Source organism: Coffea arabica, chromosome 8e (assembly GCF_036785885.1).
Source record: "Coffea arabica cultivar ET-39 chromosome 8e, Coffea Arabica ET-39 HiFi, whole genome shotgun sequence".
NCBI classification, from domain to species: Eukaryota; Viridiplantae; Streptophyta; class Magnoliopsida; order Gentianales; family Rubiaceae; genus Coffea; species Coffea arabica.
In genome coordinates, this window is record NC_092324.1 from 40,748,204 (window position 1) to 40,770,418 (window position 22,215).

General features: G+C 36.0%; 1 protein-coding gene across 1 annotated transcript; it reads left to right on the forward strand.

Annotated features, from left to right (window-relative positions):
* Nucleotides 1-7,743: 7,743 nt before the first annotated feature.
* On the forward strand, nt 7,744-8,460 carry LOC140012782 (premnaspirodiene oxygenase-like). The gene is made up of 2 exons (XM_072061085.1): nt 7,744-8,085; nt 8,179-8,460. Exons 1-2 carry the CDS (start codon nt 7,744-7,746, stop codon nt 8,458-8,460), a joined length of 624 nt encoding a protein of 207 aa, XP_071917186.1.
* The last annotated feature ends 13,755 nt before the right edge of the window (nt 8,461-22,215 follow it).

Consider the following 22,215-nt stretch of genomic DNA (forward strand, 5'->3'; position numbering starts at 1 on the left):
GGGCATCCTATTGGTGTACTGATATGGAGGTGTTTTCCCAATCAAGTTGGCGTATGCTAATTCGAAAATCTTCATGGGTGAAGATTGGCCTACTCAAGAATAAGGGTGGCAATTCAGCGAGTTGGGTTAAATTTAGGCGAGTTGTTTATGAGTTTGATATAATTGGTTTGTAACCCAATCCGTCCAACATTTCAACGGGTCAATTTTCGATTTGGGCTAATGTGGATTTACTCAAACGCAGCATTCGCTAATGACCCAAACCAGCTGTCTTTTAAAATTTTTTGCCCTTTTTCCTTACTAATTACTTGATCTTCTTTCCCAGCATAAAGAACCTATTTGACACTTTCCAACAAGCCGTCGGCTTCTCCGCCAATTATAGTCCACTGTCTCTGGTGACCGATTGGTGACTTTTTTCTGTGTGGATCTATCATGCATTCTTAATAATAAACCAAAATCCACCATAGGCATAACAGCGACTAGCTATAGCACCACCACTTACTCCATTTAGCTTGTTTTTGTATTTCGAGTCCGTTTGGTTGGACTGAAAATATTTTCTATCGAAGTCATTTTTCTGGAAAATCACTTCCTTCCCTATAATTTTCCAGTATTTGGTTATTAAGTGAAAATATTTTCCAAATTCCTTTTTTCATAATTTTCCGGTAGTTGGTTTGTCAATGAAAATATTTTCTGATATATTTGTTGATATGTTGCAAATATTTTTCTACTTTCAAAACATTCATTTCATTACAAGTTCATTTTAGTTTCTATCCATTATAATCATATTATCATTTCTATAAAATATTTATTCATATTACACAGCTTCCTAAATTATGTGTAAGGATGTAAACCTTAAATTTCCTTTGAGATCTCTATATGTGAATCTCAAGGATGAACATTGTCACCAACATTGATTCTCTTCGTAGGAACCTGAGCAACAACTCTTTTCGACCGTCACAAGCTCCAGCATGGTTCTCAACCTTAAATTAACTAACCACTTTGTGAGTATTAATCACTATGGAATCAATACTAAGAACTCCTTCCTTTTTCTTATTAAAATTTCTGGAATGGTGATCAGGGCTTTGGAAAATGGTCCACTCCAGGGACAAGTACCCCAGCAACTTTTTAGTTTACCTCAGATCCAAATAGTGTAAGTTTAAAAATAAGCAATCTCGAAGAAAGAAAGCATTTGGATGCTACCTGGAGAAGTGAAAGAACTTATTTTGATAGCATTAACTTTTAACAGGATTCTGAGGAAGAACGCATTCAATGATACATTGGATATGGGTAACAACATTAGCCAACAACTACAACTTGTTGATTTGCAGAATAATGATATATCTTCAGTAGAACTCAGTTCCGGATACAGCAAGACATTACTGTGAGTGATAAAATTCAAAAAACTTCCACTGACATACATGAAATACCACACGTTGCCAATTCTCTTTCCTGACCAAACTGCTGAATATTTTCTCTTTACTCCAGTTTGATGGGGAATCCAGTATGCACAAGTTCAATCGCAAGCACATCTTACTGTCAGCCACAGCCACAGAAACGATCTGCAACAAATTGTTCAAACCAGCCTCAAGTGCTGCACCGTCTTCTCCAAAACCCAAAACTTAGGAAGCTGTGCAATTTTCTCTCCAAATCAACCTTTATTTATGTTGTATAAACTAGAATCCATAAATAATTTTTGCCACAAAATGTGAAGACCCAGACAGTGGGTCTTTGCCGGAGTTGGAGATGCTGCCGACGAAGAAGGGATTTGTTTGCTGATGAGATGTCGCTGGAGATGGTCTGTCATCACTGTCGAAGAAGAGATTGGTCATTTATCGATGGTTCCTTGCTGGAGGCTGTGAAAAGAAGACTGCTTTTATGAAAGGAAAATAACTTCACAATGATAGATAAAGAAGTTATTTTCCTCCTGTCAGTGTAACTTATTTTCTGTCAGAAATTATTTTCCCAAATTAATTGACAACCAAACAACGGAAAATATGAAAAATATTTTCCGAAAATCCTTTTCCACCCAAACAAACAGACCCTTCATATCGAAAATTTTACGAAGAAATCTCTCTTCAAGGTAGTTATAAATATAATAGATTTAAGCGAGTTTAATGTGTTCAAGGCACAAATTCAAGAGAGTTTTAGGGGGTCCACATCTCAATCTAAGAGAAGTTTTGATTATGCGTCAAATCAAAAGAGTAAGTTATGAATTTTTGGACCGATAAGCATTATGTTATTTAGGCTCTTTTGTACTTTCAATTTTAGGTACCTTTGAGCTTTAGAATTATTTTCTAGGGTTTTATATTTGCTCTTTTGTACTCTCTTTTTGTTATACTAACTCTACTACCCTTTGCCCCTCGACGTAAAACCATGTAAAATTCTATGTCTTTCTGTTCATTATATTTACTTTTTAATTATCTTTATTGGATTGATAAAAATCCTATTATTCTTGTTGGTTAATTTCGTGAGACTAGACCTAAGATGCTCCGCCATGAAACCACAAGTTGTGCAAATCAATAGATACGTTTCTCAAAGGAGTCATCAACTCGGATCTAACTTGAAATTGAGACGCAGAACATCATAACAAATTATAACGCCAAATGGTTGTGGGCTACAATATGTTGGGTTCCAGGTTGATAACACTATTGAAGATATCTTGGGTTTTTATTTCCCAGAAATTCGATTTAGAGCTTTGACCCAAAGAAGAAAGGGATGGATCTTTAGTTAGAACTTGAGGTTCAATTTTCTCTCGTGATCAATACTGGGATCAGGACTAGCATCGGAGTAGTAAGGGATTGTAAGGGTACCCAACCCAAATTGTCCCATAACCCAATAGACCCGCCCAACCTCCTAGAAACAGTGCGTGGGTTGACTGGGTAAATGGGTTTGGACTTTGTTGCCAGCTAGAGACATATGGCACATTTGGGGTTGCATAACTTATTGAAAAGTACTTTTCGTATTAAAGTTTTTAATAAAAGTACTTATTATCTATTTAATGCTTTTAAATATATTATTTGGAAACATAGTTTAATATATACTTATTGTATTGGATAATGTGTAATTTGAAAATTTTTAAAAGTGCTTATCTCTTTATTTGATTCATAATGTCGGATAAAATAATTAAATTTGATGTTTTATTTTTTAAATCACAAAAGCTACTTTCAAAGCACCAAATTTGAGCTTTTGCTAAAAATGCTTTTAACACCAAAAATTCTACTCCTAATTTTATTGCATGATATTCGCTGAATATTTTAAAAGTACTTTTAGTACATAAAAGTGCTTTTGTAACAAAAGCACCACAACCCCAAATGGGGCTATAGTCAAAATTACAATAGTTCTAAACTTATTTATAAGCACACAACCCCTAGAAATACATAAGAAACGGGAAATAATAAATACGAAACCTAATCAAAAATTAAGAAACTACCAAAATTACCAAAATAATAGAGGAAACGAAATGACAAAAAGGTGCTACAAATCACCCCTGGTTGCCATGGAGGATTCGGAGTCCGATCCAAGGCCCACAAGACTAGATAATAGGATTAACAAGATCGAAATAATTCAGCCCGGCAATCGGTTTCAAATCCGATGTGGATTCTGCATAAATTCTGCTAGCGTCCTTTGTAGCCTTTTTCATGCACGTTTGGGTAGGCAACTCGACCTCCTCCACCACAAAGATCCCTCTGTTCTTGAAACCTTGTTCTACATCACTAGTATAGTTATAGTTATCATTTGTATTATTGTTTTTCTGTCACCTTGCATATCCTCTGTTTCTCTTCAATCAATAAAAGCAACCAAATTTTACATTAAAAAAAAATGAATGGTAATGTACGGTTAGAACTGCTTTATTTGAAACTAGACTGAAATTCCTGAAAATCAGAATAGAAAAATTACTTCCTTAAAATCTCTAGAAGAAAAGGTAATGAAGTAATTTTGTGTAATTAAGTCACAATTAGTCGCCTTTCCAAATGTTTCAGAAAGCGTGAGACTCGTAGCTTCACATACATGTCTATCGTGGAAACAACAGATGTGAATATTGAGAGATTATACGAACCAGTATGGGTGTCAGAATTTGCCAAATATAAGGGGAGAGGAACAAAACTAAAACAAAGACTGGAGTCATTTTTGTTATATCGTCTAAATACATGCAATCATACTCTTGTGTAAACAAGATGGTAGTAATAATTTAGGTTAGAACCACTTGATTCACATGTCCAGATCTAGACTATGACCATTGAAAAAAAAATTCACACTCGGATGCTCATTGGTCTGGGTACCCAATGGATATATCTAGGTATTATTGTGCTATTAGAAATTGAATTCAAAGTTAATAACAACATATATAATGCAAAGATATCAGAAATACAATACAATTACCAACACTGAAAAGTATTACACCTAGTAATTATGAAGTTAAAGTATGAAATGTTATTAAATAACTCTATTTGTTTGAAAATCTTGGTGTATTTTCAACATTTAAACTTGCATGTGTTTAAACATCCTCCATTTTTCTATATATACATATAAGTCTAGATAGGGTTTGGATTACATATGGATTAATATACAAAATCAGATCCTACCCATACTGTGATTCTTTCACATGGTCTAGATCTAGCAAACATGATGGATCTGGACTGAATTTGGGCAAATGCCTAATCGATTGACATACCTATTCTCTTGTAACTTAAAGCATGGTTATAAATTCTAGCTCAAACTAAGTGGTTCAATTGGTTAAACCGTTGACCAGTCCACTGTCCGTTTCAGTTTGATCCTTAGACTATAAGGGTTCAAAATCTACCGTATTTTGTGAGACTCAGATGAATTGGTTAGTTCAACTGCTAAACAATTGAACCAGAACAGTTTAAGCAAATGAGTTGGTTTTATACTCCTAATGCAATTAAGACCAATGATTTTAAATTTGGTCGAATCTCCACATTAATGACAATCTACATTATTATAACCAATTTTCAATACAATGCTGTCTTCAACTAACTTAAAATATTTATATCATACATCTGCGTCTTGTATGTAATCTTTCTTTTCATTTTCTTTACCTTCCCACAAGTTATACTACATATGCATTTATTTTGCTCTTTCTTGTTTTTCATCAAAGGGTTTGGCTAGTAGGTGCCTTGAGGGCACTAGTTAAGAGAGGACTCAAGTGTTAAGTCTTTGGCAAAAGTTAGACTAATGTGAAAAGATGTCCAAAGTGTGCATTAAATGTGAGTGTAGTTAAGTATGATTTAAATATACTAACGAATACTCCGATCCTCTATCAAAATACATATACATATATTTATGTCCATTTTAAACGGTTAGTACATTGTGGTTCTTTGTTCTTTTTTTATTTTCTTTCAAACTTTTTCATGGTTCATATATTTAATAAAAATAATTAACAAATATCACATAATTATGATGTCATGGGTCAATTGAGTGTAGAAAACCTTCTATCTAAGTTAATACTTTAGAGCTTGGATGAATATGCATAAATGTTTATATATAAACAATTTGGGGACCTAAACTTCTAGAAATCTCATTGTTCTACCCTAACTAAATGTTGTGTACATGTTAAATTCAGCCCCTATGAGAAAAAGGAAGACATAAAAATTCGGTTAAGTAGAGAACATATTTTTCATGTCATAATTGCCCTTCTTGTTTCTTACTTGTTAATTCATTAGAATTTTTTAGGAGTAATAAGATGTTAGAAATCCAAGGAAAAAATGTGTAGGGGTTGCAAGTGTAATGCAACAAAATACAACAACATCAACTATCAACTAGCAAGCACTTTATAATTGCAATAACAAAGGTTACTTGCGTGGCAACCGTATAGACTTGGGGATTGAACAAATTGAACATTGATGAATACATTTGAAAAGTACAAAATTAAGAATTGGAAAGCATAAGTATGACCTTTCCAAGTTTAAGAGGGATGTCAATAGGCTTGTAAACGGGTTGGGTTCGGGTCAGATTTGAAAATTTTGGACCCAAACTTGCTATAATGTACCAGTTCTGAACCCGACCCGTCTATCCGACGGATCTTGTGCTTAGGGTTCTGGAACTGGGTCCAATGGTCTCGGGTTGGGTTTGGATCTACCCAAAAAAATAAGGCCCAACAAAACTAAGGTTTAGGAAAGATGTGTGGGTAGACCAAGAGAGAAGAGAGAGATATGCGGTTGGGTGGATTGTAAGATTCGGATTTGTTAATTTGGTAAAGAATTATTATTATTGTGTTTAGAAATATTTATATTTTATAATTATGAATGTATTATCTGGATTCGGGTTGGATACGGATCGAAATCTTGTATTCCGTATCCGACTCGCTTTTTTTTTTTTTTGGTTAAAGTAAACGGGCACGAGTCCGGATTCAAGTGACGGAATTATGTCCGGGTCGAGTTCGAGTCCAAATCCGGACCGTTGACAGCTCTAGATGTCAACGTCTTTCAATCTTGGAGTGAAATGTTGTGGCTTTATTTGTAAGGCCACAATCGAAATGTTTTGGGCCAAAAAAAAAGTAAAAGAAAAGGTAAGCTCTACATCTGCTATAGCAATTTGTAGATTCTTCCAAGATATGACGCCAAAGAAATTAGTGAAGTGAATCGAGCCAATGTGATAAGTTGATTGGCATTAACAATTTTCAACTTCAAACATACAGCCTCCTAAAATGGTGCCAACATTTCTAAAACTTTTTGTTAAAGATTGGGGACAACTTTTTGCGGGAAAAAAAGAAATGAAAGAGGAAAACAAACATGACAAATTTTTCAGTGAGAAAAACTTTTCCGAAGCAAGCCTAAAGTACTAAGGATACAAGTGTCAATTTGTGTGTTGCAATGTTGACTTTGGATGACAAGGGAGGATAATAGTATTTTAAGAAGAGTGCCAATTAATATTATTAGAAAACTTTGGGAAGTTTCTATAACTTTCCCAATTCTGTATTGACCATCAATAATAACACAAATAGTGCTAGTAAAGCGAAGATGGGCTCTGGAAGATTCAAAATTGGCGGCGGCTTAATCGAATTATTGGGATTACGACCCAAAGGAAAGAAAACTGCTAAAACATATTTTGAGGTCAGGCAAACATGGATGAGTTTTAGAGCATTTTCAGGTATATATACACAAATAATCAAGTGAAGTCAGGCACCAAAAGATATCTCTCTATATCATTTCAAATTTCCAGAATGGAACTCGAGTTTCTTCCTTTACCTTTGAGCTTCTCTAGTCTGCTTCTTCTCTTCTTGTTCCAATTTATGGTATCGAAGATTTTGACACAAATATATAACTTGGCTGGAAATCTTCCACCAGCTCCAATAAAACTTCCTCTAATTGGGAACCTGCACAACTTGATTGGTGGAGCTCCACACCATGTTCTCAGAGATTTGGCCAAAAAATATGGACCAATCATGCACCTTCAACTTCGTGAAGTTTCTACAGTGGTTGTATCTTCAGCCGAGATGGCGAAAGAGTTTCTAGGAACTCATGATCCAAGCTTTGCAGACAGGCGACCGCGACTAGCCACCGCTATCTTGTGCTAGCTATGATCTACAAGATCTTGCCTTTACTCCTTACGGCGATCACTGGAGGCAAATGCGTAAAATATGCCTGATGGTGCTTTTTAGCGGCAAGAGAGTCCGATCATTCAGTTTTATTAGAAATGCTGAAATCGCAAAACTGATGGAATCAATTTGCTTTTCTTCAGGGGAAAGTGGTAAATATTACACATAAGGTTTTTGTGTATACAAGTTCAATGACCTGTAGAGCAGCTTTTGGGGGAATATTGAAGAACAATGAAACAATGATCGAGTTTTTGAAGAAGTCAGTCACCCTAGCGGGTGGCTTTGTTGCTGCTGATTTTTTCGCCTCCTTGAAAATACTTCCTATTATCAGCGGAATAAAAGGCGAATTGCTCACAATGCACCATAAAATAGATGCCATTCTAGATGATGTGATCAATCAGCACAAAGTGAACCATGAATCTGGAAAAAAGGGCAATGCTGAATCAGGAGATGAAGATCTTATTGACGTTCTTTTAAGACAACAGGAAAATGGAAGCCTTCAGATTCCCATCACAAGCCAAAAAATCAAAGCTGTACTTCGTACGTGGCAATACAGATTCTACATTATTACCTTCTTGCTTGTTTTCTTGTAAAGTATTTGTAAATAATCTATTGCATACATGCAGGATATATTCAATACCGGAACAGACACTACATCAATAGTAACTGAATGGGCTATGTCAGAATTGATGAAGAATCCGAAGGTAATGGCCAAGGTACAAGCAGAAGTGAGACAAGTTTGCAAGGGAAAGAAGACCATTGAGGAGGAGGATATTCAAAAACTGACCTACCTGAAGATGGTGGTTAAAGAAACTCTAAGGCTGCATCCACCTGTTCCTTTAATCCCAAGATCAAACAAGGAAATTAAACCGCGATGTCAAAGGGTATATGATACCCATTCTTGTTAATGTCTGGGCAATGGGGAGAAATCCTATTTATTGGGATGATTCAGAAAGCATCAAACTAGAGAGATTCGAGCAAAAATCAGTCGAGTACACTGGCTATCAGTTTGAATATATTCCATTTGGGACGGGCAAGAGGATGTGCCCAGCCATAACATTTGGTCTAGTCAATGTTGAGCTTCCCTTAGCTCATTTGCTCTACCATTTTGACTGGGGACTTCCTGATGGAATGAAGGTTGATGATCTAGACATGGATGAAAGTATTGGAATAACAGTAGGAAGGAAAAATGACCTTTACCTGGTTGCCCCTGCATATTATCCTTCCTGGAATGAATGATGCTAGACAAGGAATTATTCGTCTCGTGGGTAATAAATTTGCTAAGGTTATAATTATATTCTAAAATTTCAGTTTTTCGATTACATTTGTCACGAGTTCCTGAAAAAAAAAAAAAGAATAAGCATTTCTCAAGAGTTCTTATGTGATTTAGTTGCCAGTTTCAATGCTGTAAGTGGTTGCTGATTGCATAAGGTGAAGATTGTCTATTGACCATAGTTTAATGATAAAGAAAGAGGTAAGATAGTGTCCTTTGTTAATTTAGATCGCATAAGGTGACTTAAGCCGTTGTTCTTTCTTGGTTGAAAACTTCAAAAATGATGACAAATAAACATGAAGAACAATGAAATTTGGAAAATGGATATCCTGCATTGTAGGAAAATCCTATGATGCAGATCTTTGTAATAACCTATTCGTTAAGTCACACTAAAATAATATAGCTTTTATCATTGTCTAGGTTTAAACTATGTATTCGTTCAAGTTTCATAAATTCAACATTGAATCTTGACTATATGTATGGAACATCACTAACTTTAAGAAACAATTTAATACTTTGTTAGCAAATTAACAATTTCTTTAACAACACTGATCACATTTTTAAGCAAACATTACTAAACCTACCTTTTTAGCAAGACTTGCCAATTTTTTGGAAGACAATCTTAGTAGTTTCTTAAGGAGACGTTCAAAATCATGTTAATTGACTTACAAATCCCAGGATCACAGAGTCCTACGACTCTTAACAGAAAAAAGTTATTCCTTTATTAGTAAAAAGTACCAATATTTTAGCAACACTTACCAATGTTTGATAAACTTTATTACATTTTGGCAAAACTTCTCATATTCTTAGTTGATTAATCAGTTTATTAAAAGGTTATTACTTTATTTAAGAACCTACCACAAAAATTTGCAATTGCTGATCCTCAATTACAAAAAATTCTATGAAATGCATTAGAAATTTTAGTTTTTTTTTAGTGTAGTCCCTAAATTGCAATGTCAAAGCAAATATAACTATTAATAATTGCCTCTCGACTGATACTCCTTCAAACAATCAATCTTTAAATTGAAAAAATGTTAGGGACCATTGCAACAATTTGTAATTTCCTATTACATTCCATTGCTTAGCATTCAAACTATTTTGTAGCCAAAATATTTTGTTTTTCTTAGAACCCGACAGCCTAGACAGCTTAAGATGTTATGAAGCTACATGGGAACATATGTGTACGATACACCAACAACTGAACCAAAAGTAAGTCAAATTGAACAATGAAACTTGTGGTGGAGTATTTCTAATTCTAAAATGTTTATCCCATTGTTGATTCTTATATTAAAGAGTTAGCCATGTAGCAATGATCTCCAGCGGGTCAACTCCCGGGAACTCTTTCTTTTGATACTCGATTTTCTCTGCTATTGAGTATGTATATTTCCAAAGTTAAGAGAAGTTTTGTGTAACTAGACCTTTTTGCGAAAGTGTAGGTAAATCAATGTTTGGATTGTAGTTTATTTGCTAATTTTAATTTGTTTGAATCATTAATACATTTTTCAATTATCTTTTTATCTGACTTACAACACATCAAAAAAGTGCTACAAATTTTTTTTTTTTGAAGAAATTATCCCAAATAATATACTATCTAAACACACTCGATGTTGAGTATTTGCACTATAGTTAGAAAGACTAGTTGGAGAGGGGCCTCACACTTCCCGTGAGGTTGCTCAAGTAGAACTGTTGATCGGTGGTAACTAAGCTTGTAATATCAACAGAGTAATTTTGTCCACAAGTGTGCTAATGAATAAGCTGACTGTACTTGTAATGTATGTATATCATTTGTTACATGTATATGGATCAAATGACAAAGGACAATTTTCCTAACGAAGTTAGATGGCTAATAAATGAATGAAAATTGAGGCAACTGAAGAAAAAACAGAAAGGAAAAGGAAAAGAGGAATGCTGTAGTGCAAACTATGAAAGGAATTGCCAAATAAGGCCTGAGATTGATGTGTTGGAGGCCTTTGAATAGTTTTGCTAAATCAGAAAAAGGCAAATTTTCCAATAAGCTATATGGAAATTGTATGCAATCGAGCTTTGGTTAATCGAGAAATGAAATTAGTAGGCAAAATAGCATCCATCCAAAAACTGCAAGGCAACTACAAGAAACAGTCAACTGAACATTGGCTAAAATCAATTGGTGAAAATGCACGTCAAAAATAAGGGCAGAAGTTGAAAGTGAAAGGTGGAAACAGACCACCAAATGAGAGCCAAAAAGCTAAATATTTACATAGGCTGATTGTTTCACGGCATTTGTATTTACATTGACATTTGGGGGATACATTGCTAATGAGGCTATCTGGATGTACATCATTGATAATCAGACTATAGTCTCACTACAAAAAAATTTTTCTTTCATTGTTATCGGAACTGGAATTTTATAAAAATGAGTTTTATGTAGTGCTTGGTTTACTCAGTTTTGGTGTGTTTTTGAGCGTTGTGGTGATCTTTTTCTACGTTTCTCTTCAGGCGTATGGTGCTTGGCTCTGATATGTTGCATGAAGCTAGGAGAGTTATTGGCTTATTGCTGTTAAGGTTGAGGTTTGGTGTGAAAGCAATCAAAATTGAGCTGCAAATTCCATTTCTTTTTGGAAATCAAAAAGCAATCAAAATTGGTGCAATTTTATCTAACCCATTTCATGGTTACTACGTTTGTAGACAACTAGGCCTATGTGCTCACTTTTCCAATGGTGGGATAGATAAATCTTCCTATTCGGACGACTAAAACAGGAACAACGAGACACGTACCACTGTTTGAACCAAACCGAAATTTGACCAACCGCAAAAAGAAATGAAAGCCACTTCAATTTCTGTACTCTATTCCATTGAAACCAAGGGCGAGAAAGGGACAGAAGCATGGTTCCAAATGGAAGACCGGCACTGGACTTCAGAAGGGACATTGGGTGGACATCTTCTGAAGTTTCTTCAAATTTCACATTAGTCAATGATTGGCGCCGGACTTCATGAAGGACATTGTGTAGGACTTTATCGGATTTCTAAGCGGACTCAGATTTATTCAGTTTTCAAAAACCTAATCCTTCTATATCTTAACTTAGAATTTAGGATAATATAAATAGGAGATATTAGGACGTTTTTATTTTTTTTGGGGGGGGGGGGGGGGGGGGGGGAAGAGGGGGAAACATTGTGCAATTCCTTAGCTCGTATCTTTTACATCTATCTCCTGGAGAGTTCAAGATGAAGGTGGACAAGGATGAAAGAGTAATACAGATGAAGATTAGAGTTGCTCAATTTGAGACGTTTTACTTACTCTTTATCTTTATCCTTGTATTTCGTGAATTTTTGGTTTATTCATGACCATAGTGAACTAATTTAAGTCTAGGATTAGGATTTTGTGAAAAAGTATTGGTTAATTATTATAGTTAAATTTTTTATTTTTTCGTTGATTTATCTATTTCATTTTTTAAATCTCATCCTTCCCTGGTCAAAAAAAAAAGAAGAAATTCTAGTTAGCTTAATCATTCTTTCCAGCATTTGAAATTGGTCATTGGTTTTAAACCCGAATAAGTAGTCCTGTACACCATAATGGAACATCTTTATGAAGCAAGCGCTGTTAGTTAATGGAAATTTGCCGATTATGAGTAATAATGTCCAAAATAATATGATCCAGATTAACCAATTGGCATAATAACTTGTTGGACAGAGCATGGTTGAAATTTGGAAGGGATACATTTCCAGTCAAAAATAGGTGAATTATGTTCTTTAGATGGATATTATGTCACTATTAGAGCTTATATTAACCAACACAAAGTTTCATCCAAATAATACCATATTAAGTCACTAGTTACGCGAACTGTCATAATCGTAACTAATAGACATGCAATCCTTTTCTTTGTTTAATAGCCAAATTTGTTACCTTAAACCTTTTTCGTTTGGACCTTCTCATTTGAACCTTGTGTCAAAGGAATACATTAATATTCTTGCATGAAAATTTCAAGTGTGTTCCAAAAGTATGTTTATGGTTGGCAAGTGTGATAGTTATGTTGGTTCAAAAGAAAAAAAATAGAAAGAAAAAAATACCAAAAAAAAGTGAGAGAAAAAAAAGGGAAAAAAATCTTGTTGTGAAGTGCACTTGTGTTGTTTTGTGGTAGTTGGGCTAATGCCTAAATTTCGTTTGCACTTGCCAAGTTTAGTGAAGTTATTGACACTCCTGGAAGCCAGCTATACATGTGAATAAGAAAAGGAGTTTGACTTCATGCAGAGTATTATTGGTATTTCTTTTGATATATTTACACCTAAAATTTTTCCTTTAATCCAACCCATAACCCAAGCCCTGTTACAATCCTTATAAAGACCCTTTGATTTTTGCATTGAATTCATTTTAAGTGGTGGAAATATGATATATTAGCAAGCTTATGGTAATGTCATTTCGTAGAGTTGATTTGAGTGCTAAATGTCCTTTAAACATTTGAGTGCAGAGTGTATACACTATTATCCATGTGAGAGCTGTTGAATTTTGTGCATCCTGATTTTGATAAAATTGTTGAGAAAACATGATACTTGTGTTAGTATACATTGTGCTATGCGTGTTTGTCATCTCGATTGTGATTCTTGGGTAGTGAATGCTTGAGGACAAGCATTGTTTAGGTGTAGAGGAATTTGTTAAGTGGCTAATTGTGCATATAATTGGTGAATATTTTTCCCTTTATTTTGTTAAAATATGGCGTTAATTGATATATTTCACTCATATTTGAATTTGGTGTTGTTTTAGGAATTGTTGGTGAGCATGAGGTAAAAGGCGCATTAAAAGTCGACTTTCTAGAAGACGTCTTGTTAAGCGTGCCCACGCTTTGTCAAACGCGAAGTGGTACTTCTAAAGATCTATGTCCAGTAGACTCCAGTCTGTTAAGCGTGCCCACGCCTTATTTGACAAGGCAATCAAGAGTTCGTAGGACATGAGATCAATCTGTCAATTGATCAAGAAGCCGGTTGCATCCCATGGTTTTACACATTTGTCACGGGATTGGAGATCTTGAGGGGCTATGACTCAATGTAATTTATTTTGGAAACCAATTGATAGGTCTTGGTTGGTTAGTTTAGCTTAAGTAGGAGTCCTAGTAGGAAAAGGGGATCCCATCCTTATTAATAGGGGAGAAAACAGACATGGGCTCTATCTCTGATTCTTTTTCCTTTTTCCCTCTTCGAAAACAAAAAAATAAGAAAACCATTACTTAGTCTTGGTCGCAAATCCACCATAAGGAGCGGCTAATTTCTTTTCTAGTTGAAGGTTAATTGAAGCTTTGGTTCAGCTATACTGTGAGATCTAATTTGATTTGTTTGCTTCATTTATTTATGAGTATTTATATATTCTCTGTTCATTCATGATTATGATTATTTTCAATAGTTAGATATCTGATCAATATTTAATTGTCGAAATAGTCTATTGCCATCTAAAATATCAAATCCGTAATTGTTTGATGGTTTTAGTATTTATGACGAGTGATATAATTTGATTGTAAAAGAGGCTTTCGAATTTATGTCACGGGAATATATAATCTAACTTAAATGAATCGAGCTTGTGTGTTTGTTGATTAGAATTGGTAGTTTCTCTATTTATTAATGCTGTCAATAGGTTAAATCCTAAGAGCTTGTTTAGGATTGCTTAATTGGCAAGAGAAATAGTCACAGAGCGTGTTGTGGTTATCGAAACAGTAAGGAGAGACAGATTGTCAGAGCGTGTTAACAACCATAACCAGTGGTGTCCCACACTACAAGATGATCCAAATGAATATGTGAATGCAGTTGGCGGATTTCCTGGCCCACCTCAAAGGCGCTATGATCCTTATTCAAACACCTACAATCTAGGGTGGAAGGATCACCCAAATTTCAATTATGCCCTAAGGCCACCGGGATTTCACCAACAGCAATATCAGCCTAGGCTTGCAAATTCACAACAGCAACTGGTTTCAAAATTAGGTACATCACTTGAAGAAATTGTTAAATCGTTAGCTACTAATGCACAACAATTTCAACAGGAGACAAGAGCTAGTATTCAAAATCTGGAGAATCAAGTGAGCCAACTAGTATCTGCATTTAATCGATGGGAGTCTCAAGGTTCAGGAAATTTGCCTTCACAGACTATTATCAATCCGAAACAAAATGCAAGTGCCATTACATTGAGGAATGGCAAAGAGTTGCTAGAACCCAGTAAGAGAATTTCTGAGCAGGCCATTGAGGAGGCTATTGAGAAAGAAGAAGTGGAACCCAAACCTAAAGATAGGCCGCAGCAAAATTCCCAAGATGACCCGCCAGTAGTGGTAATACCTCCTCTTCCATTTCCCAGTTGATTTGCTAAATCAAAGAAAGAGGAGCAGGAGCAAGAGATTCTAGAAACTTTTCACAAGGTTGAGGTAAATATTCCTCTTTTAGATGCAATTAAGCAAATCCCTAGATATGCAAAGTTTCTTAAAGAATTATGCACTACTAAGAAAAAATTGAAGGGAAATGAAAAAGTGCATCTGGGGGAGAATATCTCAGTAGTGCTTCAGAGAAAGTTACCTCCAAATGTAAGGACTCAGGTATGTTTACTCTTCCTTGCAACATTGGAAATATTAGGATTGAGAAAGCAATGTTAGATTTGGGTGCTTTCATAAATGTTATGCCTCGTTCTATTTATAACATGCTAAATCTCGGGCCTTTAAAAGAGACAGGTATAATAATTCAACTTACTGATAGGTCAAATGCTTATCCTGATGAGGTTTTGGAAGACATATTGGTTCAAGTAGACAAATTGGTTTTTCTTGCAGACTTTTATGTGCTTGACATAGAGAAAGATAATTCTGCTAATTCACCCTCAATTTTATTAGGAAGACCATTTTTTAGAACTTCTAGGACCAAAATTGATGTCTATTCTAGAACACTGACTATGGAGTTTGATGGCGATATTATAAAATTCAATATTTATGACGCCATGAAATATCCTAATGAATCTCATTCAGTCTATGTTATAGATGTAATTAACTCTTTGATGCAGCATACTTTTGAACTAACAGATGATGATGCTTTGAAAGTTGCTCTTACTCATGGTTTTGATCGGGAGTATATTCAGGAGATGAGAGGGAAGTTTGACCTTTCTCTTGAATTGTAAGAAACTATTTTTGAATTAGATTCTCTTAAACCTGTAAGGTATGAAGTGCCTTGTGTTGAATTGTCACAGTCACATTCAACACTTTTACCATCTATTGTACAGGGCCTGAAGTTGGAATTGAAGCAATTACCCAGTCATCTAAAATACGCATTCCTCGGGGAAGGAGACACACTTCCAGTGATTATTTCTTGCAAGTTAACTGCTCCAGAAGAAGAAAAACTCATTCGGGTGCTAAAAGATCACAAGGAGGCAATAGGATGGACTTTAGGAGATATCAAAGGACTAAGTCCAGCACTTGCATGCATAGAATCTTATTGGAGGAAGACGCTAAACGTTCAAGAGAGGCCCAACGTAACCTAAACCCACCAATGATGGAGGTAGTAAAGAAAGAGATTTAAAACTTCTTGATGCAGGTATAATTTATCCAATTTCGGATAGTAGGTGGGTAAGTCCTATACAAGTGGTCCCCAAAAAGACGGGGATAACTGTTGTTGAAAATTCAAATGGCGAGTTGATGCCCACCCGCGTTCAAAACGGATGGCGAGTTTGCACAGATTTCAGAAAATTGAATGCCTTAACTCGAAAGGACCATTTTCCACGACCCTTTATTGATCAAATGCTGGAAAGATTGGCAGGAAAATCTCACTATTGTTGCCTTGATGGTTTTTCAGGTTTTCTTCAAATTCCGGTAGCACCTGAGGACCAAGTGAAAACTATTTTCACTTGTCCATTTGGTACATTTGCATATCGAAGAATGCCCTTCAGTCTTTGCAATGCCCCCGCTACATTTCAGAGGTGTATGGTTAGTATATTTTCTGACTTTGTAGAAAACATTATAGAAGTGTTCATGGATGATTTTACGGTCTATGGTGATTCTTTTGATGCATGTCTCGCTAACCTCACTAAGATACTTGAACGGTGCATCGAGACAAATCTTGTTTTAAACTATGAGAAATGTCATTTTATGGTAAATCAAGGCATAATTTTGGGACATGTGGTGTCCTCTAAAGGAATTGAAGTAGATAAATCTAAGGTAGAAGTCATTAAGTGCTTACATTACCCTGCAAGTGTGGGGGAAGTTCATTTTTTTCTTGATCATGCAGATTTCTACCGACGCTTTATTAGGGATTTTTCGAAAATATCTCATCCTCTATGCCAACTACTTCAAAAGGATGTAGAGTTTAATTTTGATGAAGCCAGTAAAATTGTTTTTGATGCACTCAAGGAATCACTGACCTCAGCACCAGTTGTCCAGCCGCCAAATTGGAGTTTACCTTTCGAAATCATGTGTGATGCAAGTAATTATGCTGTTGGTGCTATACTTGGCCAAAATAATGGGAGAGCATCTCACGTCATTTATTATGCTTCAAGAACTCTAGACAGTGCTCAGTGCAATTATTCGACAACGGAAAAAGAACTTTTAGCTATAGTTTTTGCTTTAGAAAAATTCCGTTCATACTTACTTGGCACTAAAGTAATTGTCTATTCTGATCATGCAGCGCTTAAGTACTTGCTCACCAAGGGAGGCGAAGCCAAGACTCTTGCGGTGGATTCTTCTACTCCAAGAATTTGATTTAGAAATTCGGGACAAAAAAGTGCTGAGAATTTGGTTGCAGATCACCTCAGTCGATTGGTCATAAATGAGACACCTACACCTCTACGAGATAATTTTCCAGATGAACATCTCCTTGCCATTCCTAAGCTAACTCCATGGTACGCAGATATAGTGAATTATTTGGTCACTAAGACGTTGCCTAATGATTTATCTAGGGCTCAGAAGGATAAAATAAAAAATGATGCTAAATATTATGTATGGGATGAACCATACTTGTGAAAATTTTGCTCTGACCAAGTTATTCGCAAGTGTGTTTCAGATGAGGAAATCCCTTCTATTCTCTCTTTTTGTCACGCATATGCTTGCAGTGGACATTTTGGTCCCAAGAGGACTACCTATAAAGTTTTAGAATGTGGTTTGTTTTGGCCTACTTTGTTTTGTGATTTTTACACGTTTTGTAAGACTTGTGAGAGTTGTCAAAAGACAGGTAATTTAGGATATAGAGACCAAATGTCCCTTACTCCGATACTTGTTTGCGAAATATTCGACATATGGGGTATTGATTTTGTGGGTCCATTTCCCTCCTCTTTTGGCCATGTATATATTCTTCTTGCTGTAGATTACGTTTCCAAATGGGTCAAAGCTAAGGCTACTCGGATTGATAATGCTAAGGTTGTGGTAGATTTTGTCAAATCTAATATTTTTGTCAGGTTTGGTACGCCAAGATCAATTATTAGTGATCGTGGGAAGCACTTTTGTAATCGCGTAGTGGAGGCATTGATGAAGAAATATGGTGTCACCCATCGTGTTTCTACTTCATATCATCTGCAAACCAGTAGGCAGGCTGAGATTTCCAATAAAGAAATCAAATCTATACTTGAAAAGACGGTGAATCCAAATAGGAAGAATTGGAGTCTGCGCCTCAATGATGCACTTTGGGCTTATCGAACAGCTTACAAGACTCCCATAGGTATGTCCCCTTATCGTCTGATATTTGTCAAATCCTGTCATCTTTCGGTTGAGATGGAACATAGGGCGTATTGGGCGGTGAAACAATGCAACATGCGGATGGATGATGCAAGAGAGCAAATGAAATTGCAGTTACAAGAATTAGAGGAAATCCGCAATGACGCCTATGAGAACTCGCGAATTTACAAGGAGAAGACAAAGGCTTTTCATGATCAATTGATCTCTAGGAAGAATTTTTGTGTTGGTCAAAAAGTTCTACTTTTTTATTCTAGACTCAAACTTTTTCCTGGAGAATTACGTTCACGTTGGATAGGGCCTTTTATTGTCACTAATGTTTTTCCTTATGGTGCAGTGGAAATTCGAAGTCCAAAAACCAACAAGGTTTTCAAGGTCAATGGTCATCGTCTTAAACCTTTTTATGAAGGATTTCAGGCATATACTATCGAGGAATTGGCTCTTGAAGAGCCTACTTATTCTGATTGAAGTATAATTTTGTCTAGCCAAAGACATTAAAGAAAGACGCTATTTGGAAGGCAATCCAAGAGTTTCAATCTTTAGTCATTTTGTGTTTTTTATTTCATATTTTTGTGTTAAAGGTAAGTTTATTTTGGTTCCTATTGACAGAAACTTTTTATTGTAGGTAGACTCTTAGGCAAACGACTCTCGATTATAAGACATGCCCAGGCTTTATGCTAAATGCAAACCATTGATTTTCAAGTTGCATGGGCAGAAGACCATCTGTTGAGCGTGCCCACGCTCTATGTCCGGAGTGAACTGTTGATTTTCAAGTTGGATGGGTAGAAGAGCTTTCGTTATAAAGCGTGACCATGCCTTGTAGCATCGTCTTGAGTTTGATTTAATTGATTCAAAAAAAATAGAAAAAAAGAAAAAATGCATCATTCCCAATTCGGTTTGGGCCCATCTCTCTTATTAGCAAGGGCTTCTATCTTTCCTCTTCCATTTGTTTCAATCACCCTAACTTGTTTCTTCCCCTTTCCTTTTCTCACAGTCTTGACCAAACCTCCAAGTGCCATCTTCTACCTTTGGTCATTGCTGCTCCATCATCGGCGAACGCACCTTCGTGGGACTGCTCACCTGGAGTTCTACCGAGTTCCAACAAGAAATGGGTATTATCTAGGCTGCTACCCTCTTCATTCATCAATTTCTGGTAGTTCAATTTCGTCAATGATTCCTTGCTGTCGATTTCTATTTTCTCCCAATTAATTGCTTTAACAACTGCACTTGATTTCTTGGATTTATGGACATTGGGTAGATATTTGGTTCTTGGTCATTGGTTGATTGTGCTTATCAAAGTAGTAGTCGGTGGTCAATTGCACAATTGCCATTGTTATAGTCTTTCAATTTTACAACAATAGCTTCTGGGTCCCTTCATTGTTGGTTTTAGGAAGCTTGATTAATCTTCCATCCGTCCACATAGCTTGTCAATTGCATGATTGTCTCCTATTGTTTTTAAAGCCAATTGATAGTGGTTTGTTCGACTTGAGTTTGGCTTCTACTGGGGATCCCACTTGGCCTCTTTCTTTGCTTGGTTCACTATTACTCTTCAGTTATTAACTTTTGTGGGTGCATTTGAATTGTTGAACTATGGCAAAGAAAAAGACTATTTCAACGAAACCAAGTAAAACTTCTTCTGTGCCGCTTAATCCTGCTCCCAAACCTAAGAAACGAAGAGCCCCTATCCAACCGAAGAAGAGGTCATGTTTAGGGATTCACAAAAGTATACTACCACCTGGAGATAACGAATTGGGAGGTGCACTTGATGGGTTTAGTTCTGAGCAACTAGAACAGATTTAAATGTTGCGAGTCAGACCTTTTGCTGCCTGCAAATCTGTCCATCACCCTACGCTTGACCACCTACATATTGCTAGTGACGTGGATCGGTTATTTGCTGCAATTGGTTGGCAACGATATTTGACAATTGATTATCCTTCTTATAGTGAGTTGTCTTGGGAAGTTTATACTACATTCAGCTTTGACAAACCAAGTAACTTAATTTTGAGTACTCCCGACGTGGCAAAGTTTAGGTTGTTGGGTGTTGATATGAGTCTGTCCATCAATGAGTTTAATATACTTTTGGGTTTCATTGATTCGGAGGCTATCTCATCTCCAGAGTACATGAACAGTGCATGTGATTATGGACAGCCATTTTCTAGGGATTATATTGACATTTGGCGAGAATGGTCTGTTGATAAGTTCACTTATAATCCTAGCAAGTCCAAAAGTTCTTACTTGAAAGATCCCGTTTTAAGATACATTCATAAGTTCTTAGCGTTCAAATTTTCTGGACGGAAGGATGCGTCTTGTATTCTCAGTAAAGCTGAATTCTATTTTCTGTGATGCATGGTTAATAATGTCAAAGTTAATTTTGGATATTGGTTAGTTTCTCAATTGCAGACCGTGCTTACCAAACCACACAAACCATTAATATTAGGGTCTATTATCACACATATAGCTCACCGGATGTGTGACTTATTTGGGGAAGACTTCGAAGTGCATATTGCTGGCCCAACGGATCCGTTGGATTTGGCTTGTTTGGAGCGAATGGGAGTTATTCATCGTATTCAGGACCAGTACCAGTTTGCACCTCCGGGGAAGCTACGACTTCGGCCACCAGCTAGTATCACTCTGCCCCCTGTTGCTATCCCCGCTGCTACTTCGTCTGCAGACGACGCAGGTCCTTCTACATCCAAGTCATGTCCACCATCTAAATGGGATGCTCAGTTTTAGAGTTTGCATGTGCAGATACAGCAGCTAGATAGTCGAATTGCCAATATCGAGCTTCAAAGTTCGTGGATGGCAAAGAACTTGGCGGCTTACTTCGTTTCTGTGGGCTTCTCACAGCCCTTTGCCCCGCATTCTTGATCTTCATGTTGAGGGACGTTCCCTCTACCTTTCTTTTGCTCTTATTATCTTATATTGGGGACAATGTCATGTATAGGTGTGGGGGAAGGGTATTTCTTATGGTAGCAAAAATTTATGGCCATTTCTAAATTTTTAATTTTGAGACAACTAAAATGCAGTTTAGGTTGGATGAAAATGCAGTTGAAATGCAAATATGAGTAGGGCAATGTTACTAGCATGAGTATGTTATTTTCTTGCAATTGATTTGAATGATGGATGTGCTAGATTTGACATAATTTCAACTATTTTGTGAGCTTTTGGGCTTTATGAGCAATTTAGTATGTTTTGCTCTATCTTCTTTTATTGAGTGATATCACACATAATTTGACATTTTAGAACTTGCTTTGTTATGCATGTTGAGACCACTCTTGAATTTGATGCATTAAAATGACGAGGGCAATTAGGTTTAACCCTTTTGACTTTCTAAATGTCTTCCCTAATTATGTTTACCCATAGTTAACCATGTTTGAGTCTCAATCCTTTTCTTTGTTTAATAGCCAAATTTGTTACCTTAAACCTTTTTCGTTTGGACCTTCTCATTTGAACCTTGTGTCAAAGGAATACATTAATATTCTTGCATGAAAATTTCAAGTGTGTTCCAAAAGTATGTTTATGGTTGGCAAGTGTGATAGTTATGTTGGTTCAAAAGAAAAAAAAATAGAAAGAAAAAAATACCAAAAAAAAGTGAGAGAAAAAAAAGGGAAAAAAATCTTGTTGTGAAGTGCACTTGTGTTGTTTTGTGGTAGTTGGGCTAATGCCTAAATTTCGTTTGCACTTGCCAAGTTTAGTGAAGTTATTGACACTCCTGGAAGCCAGCTATACATATGAATGAG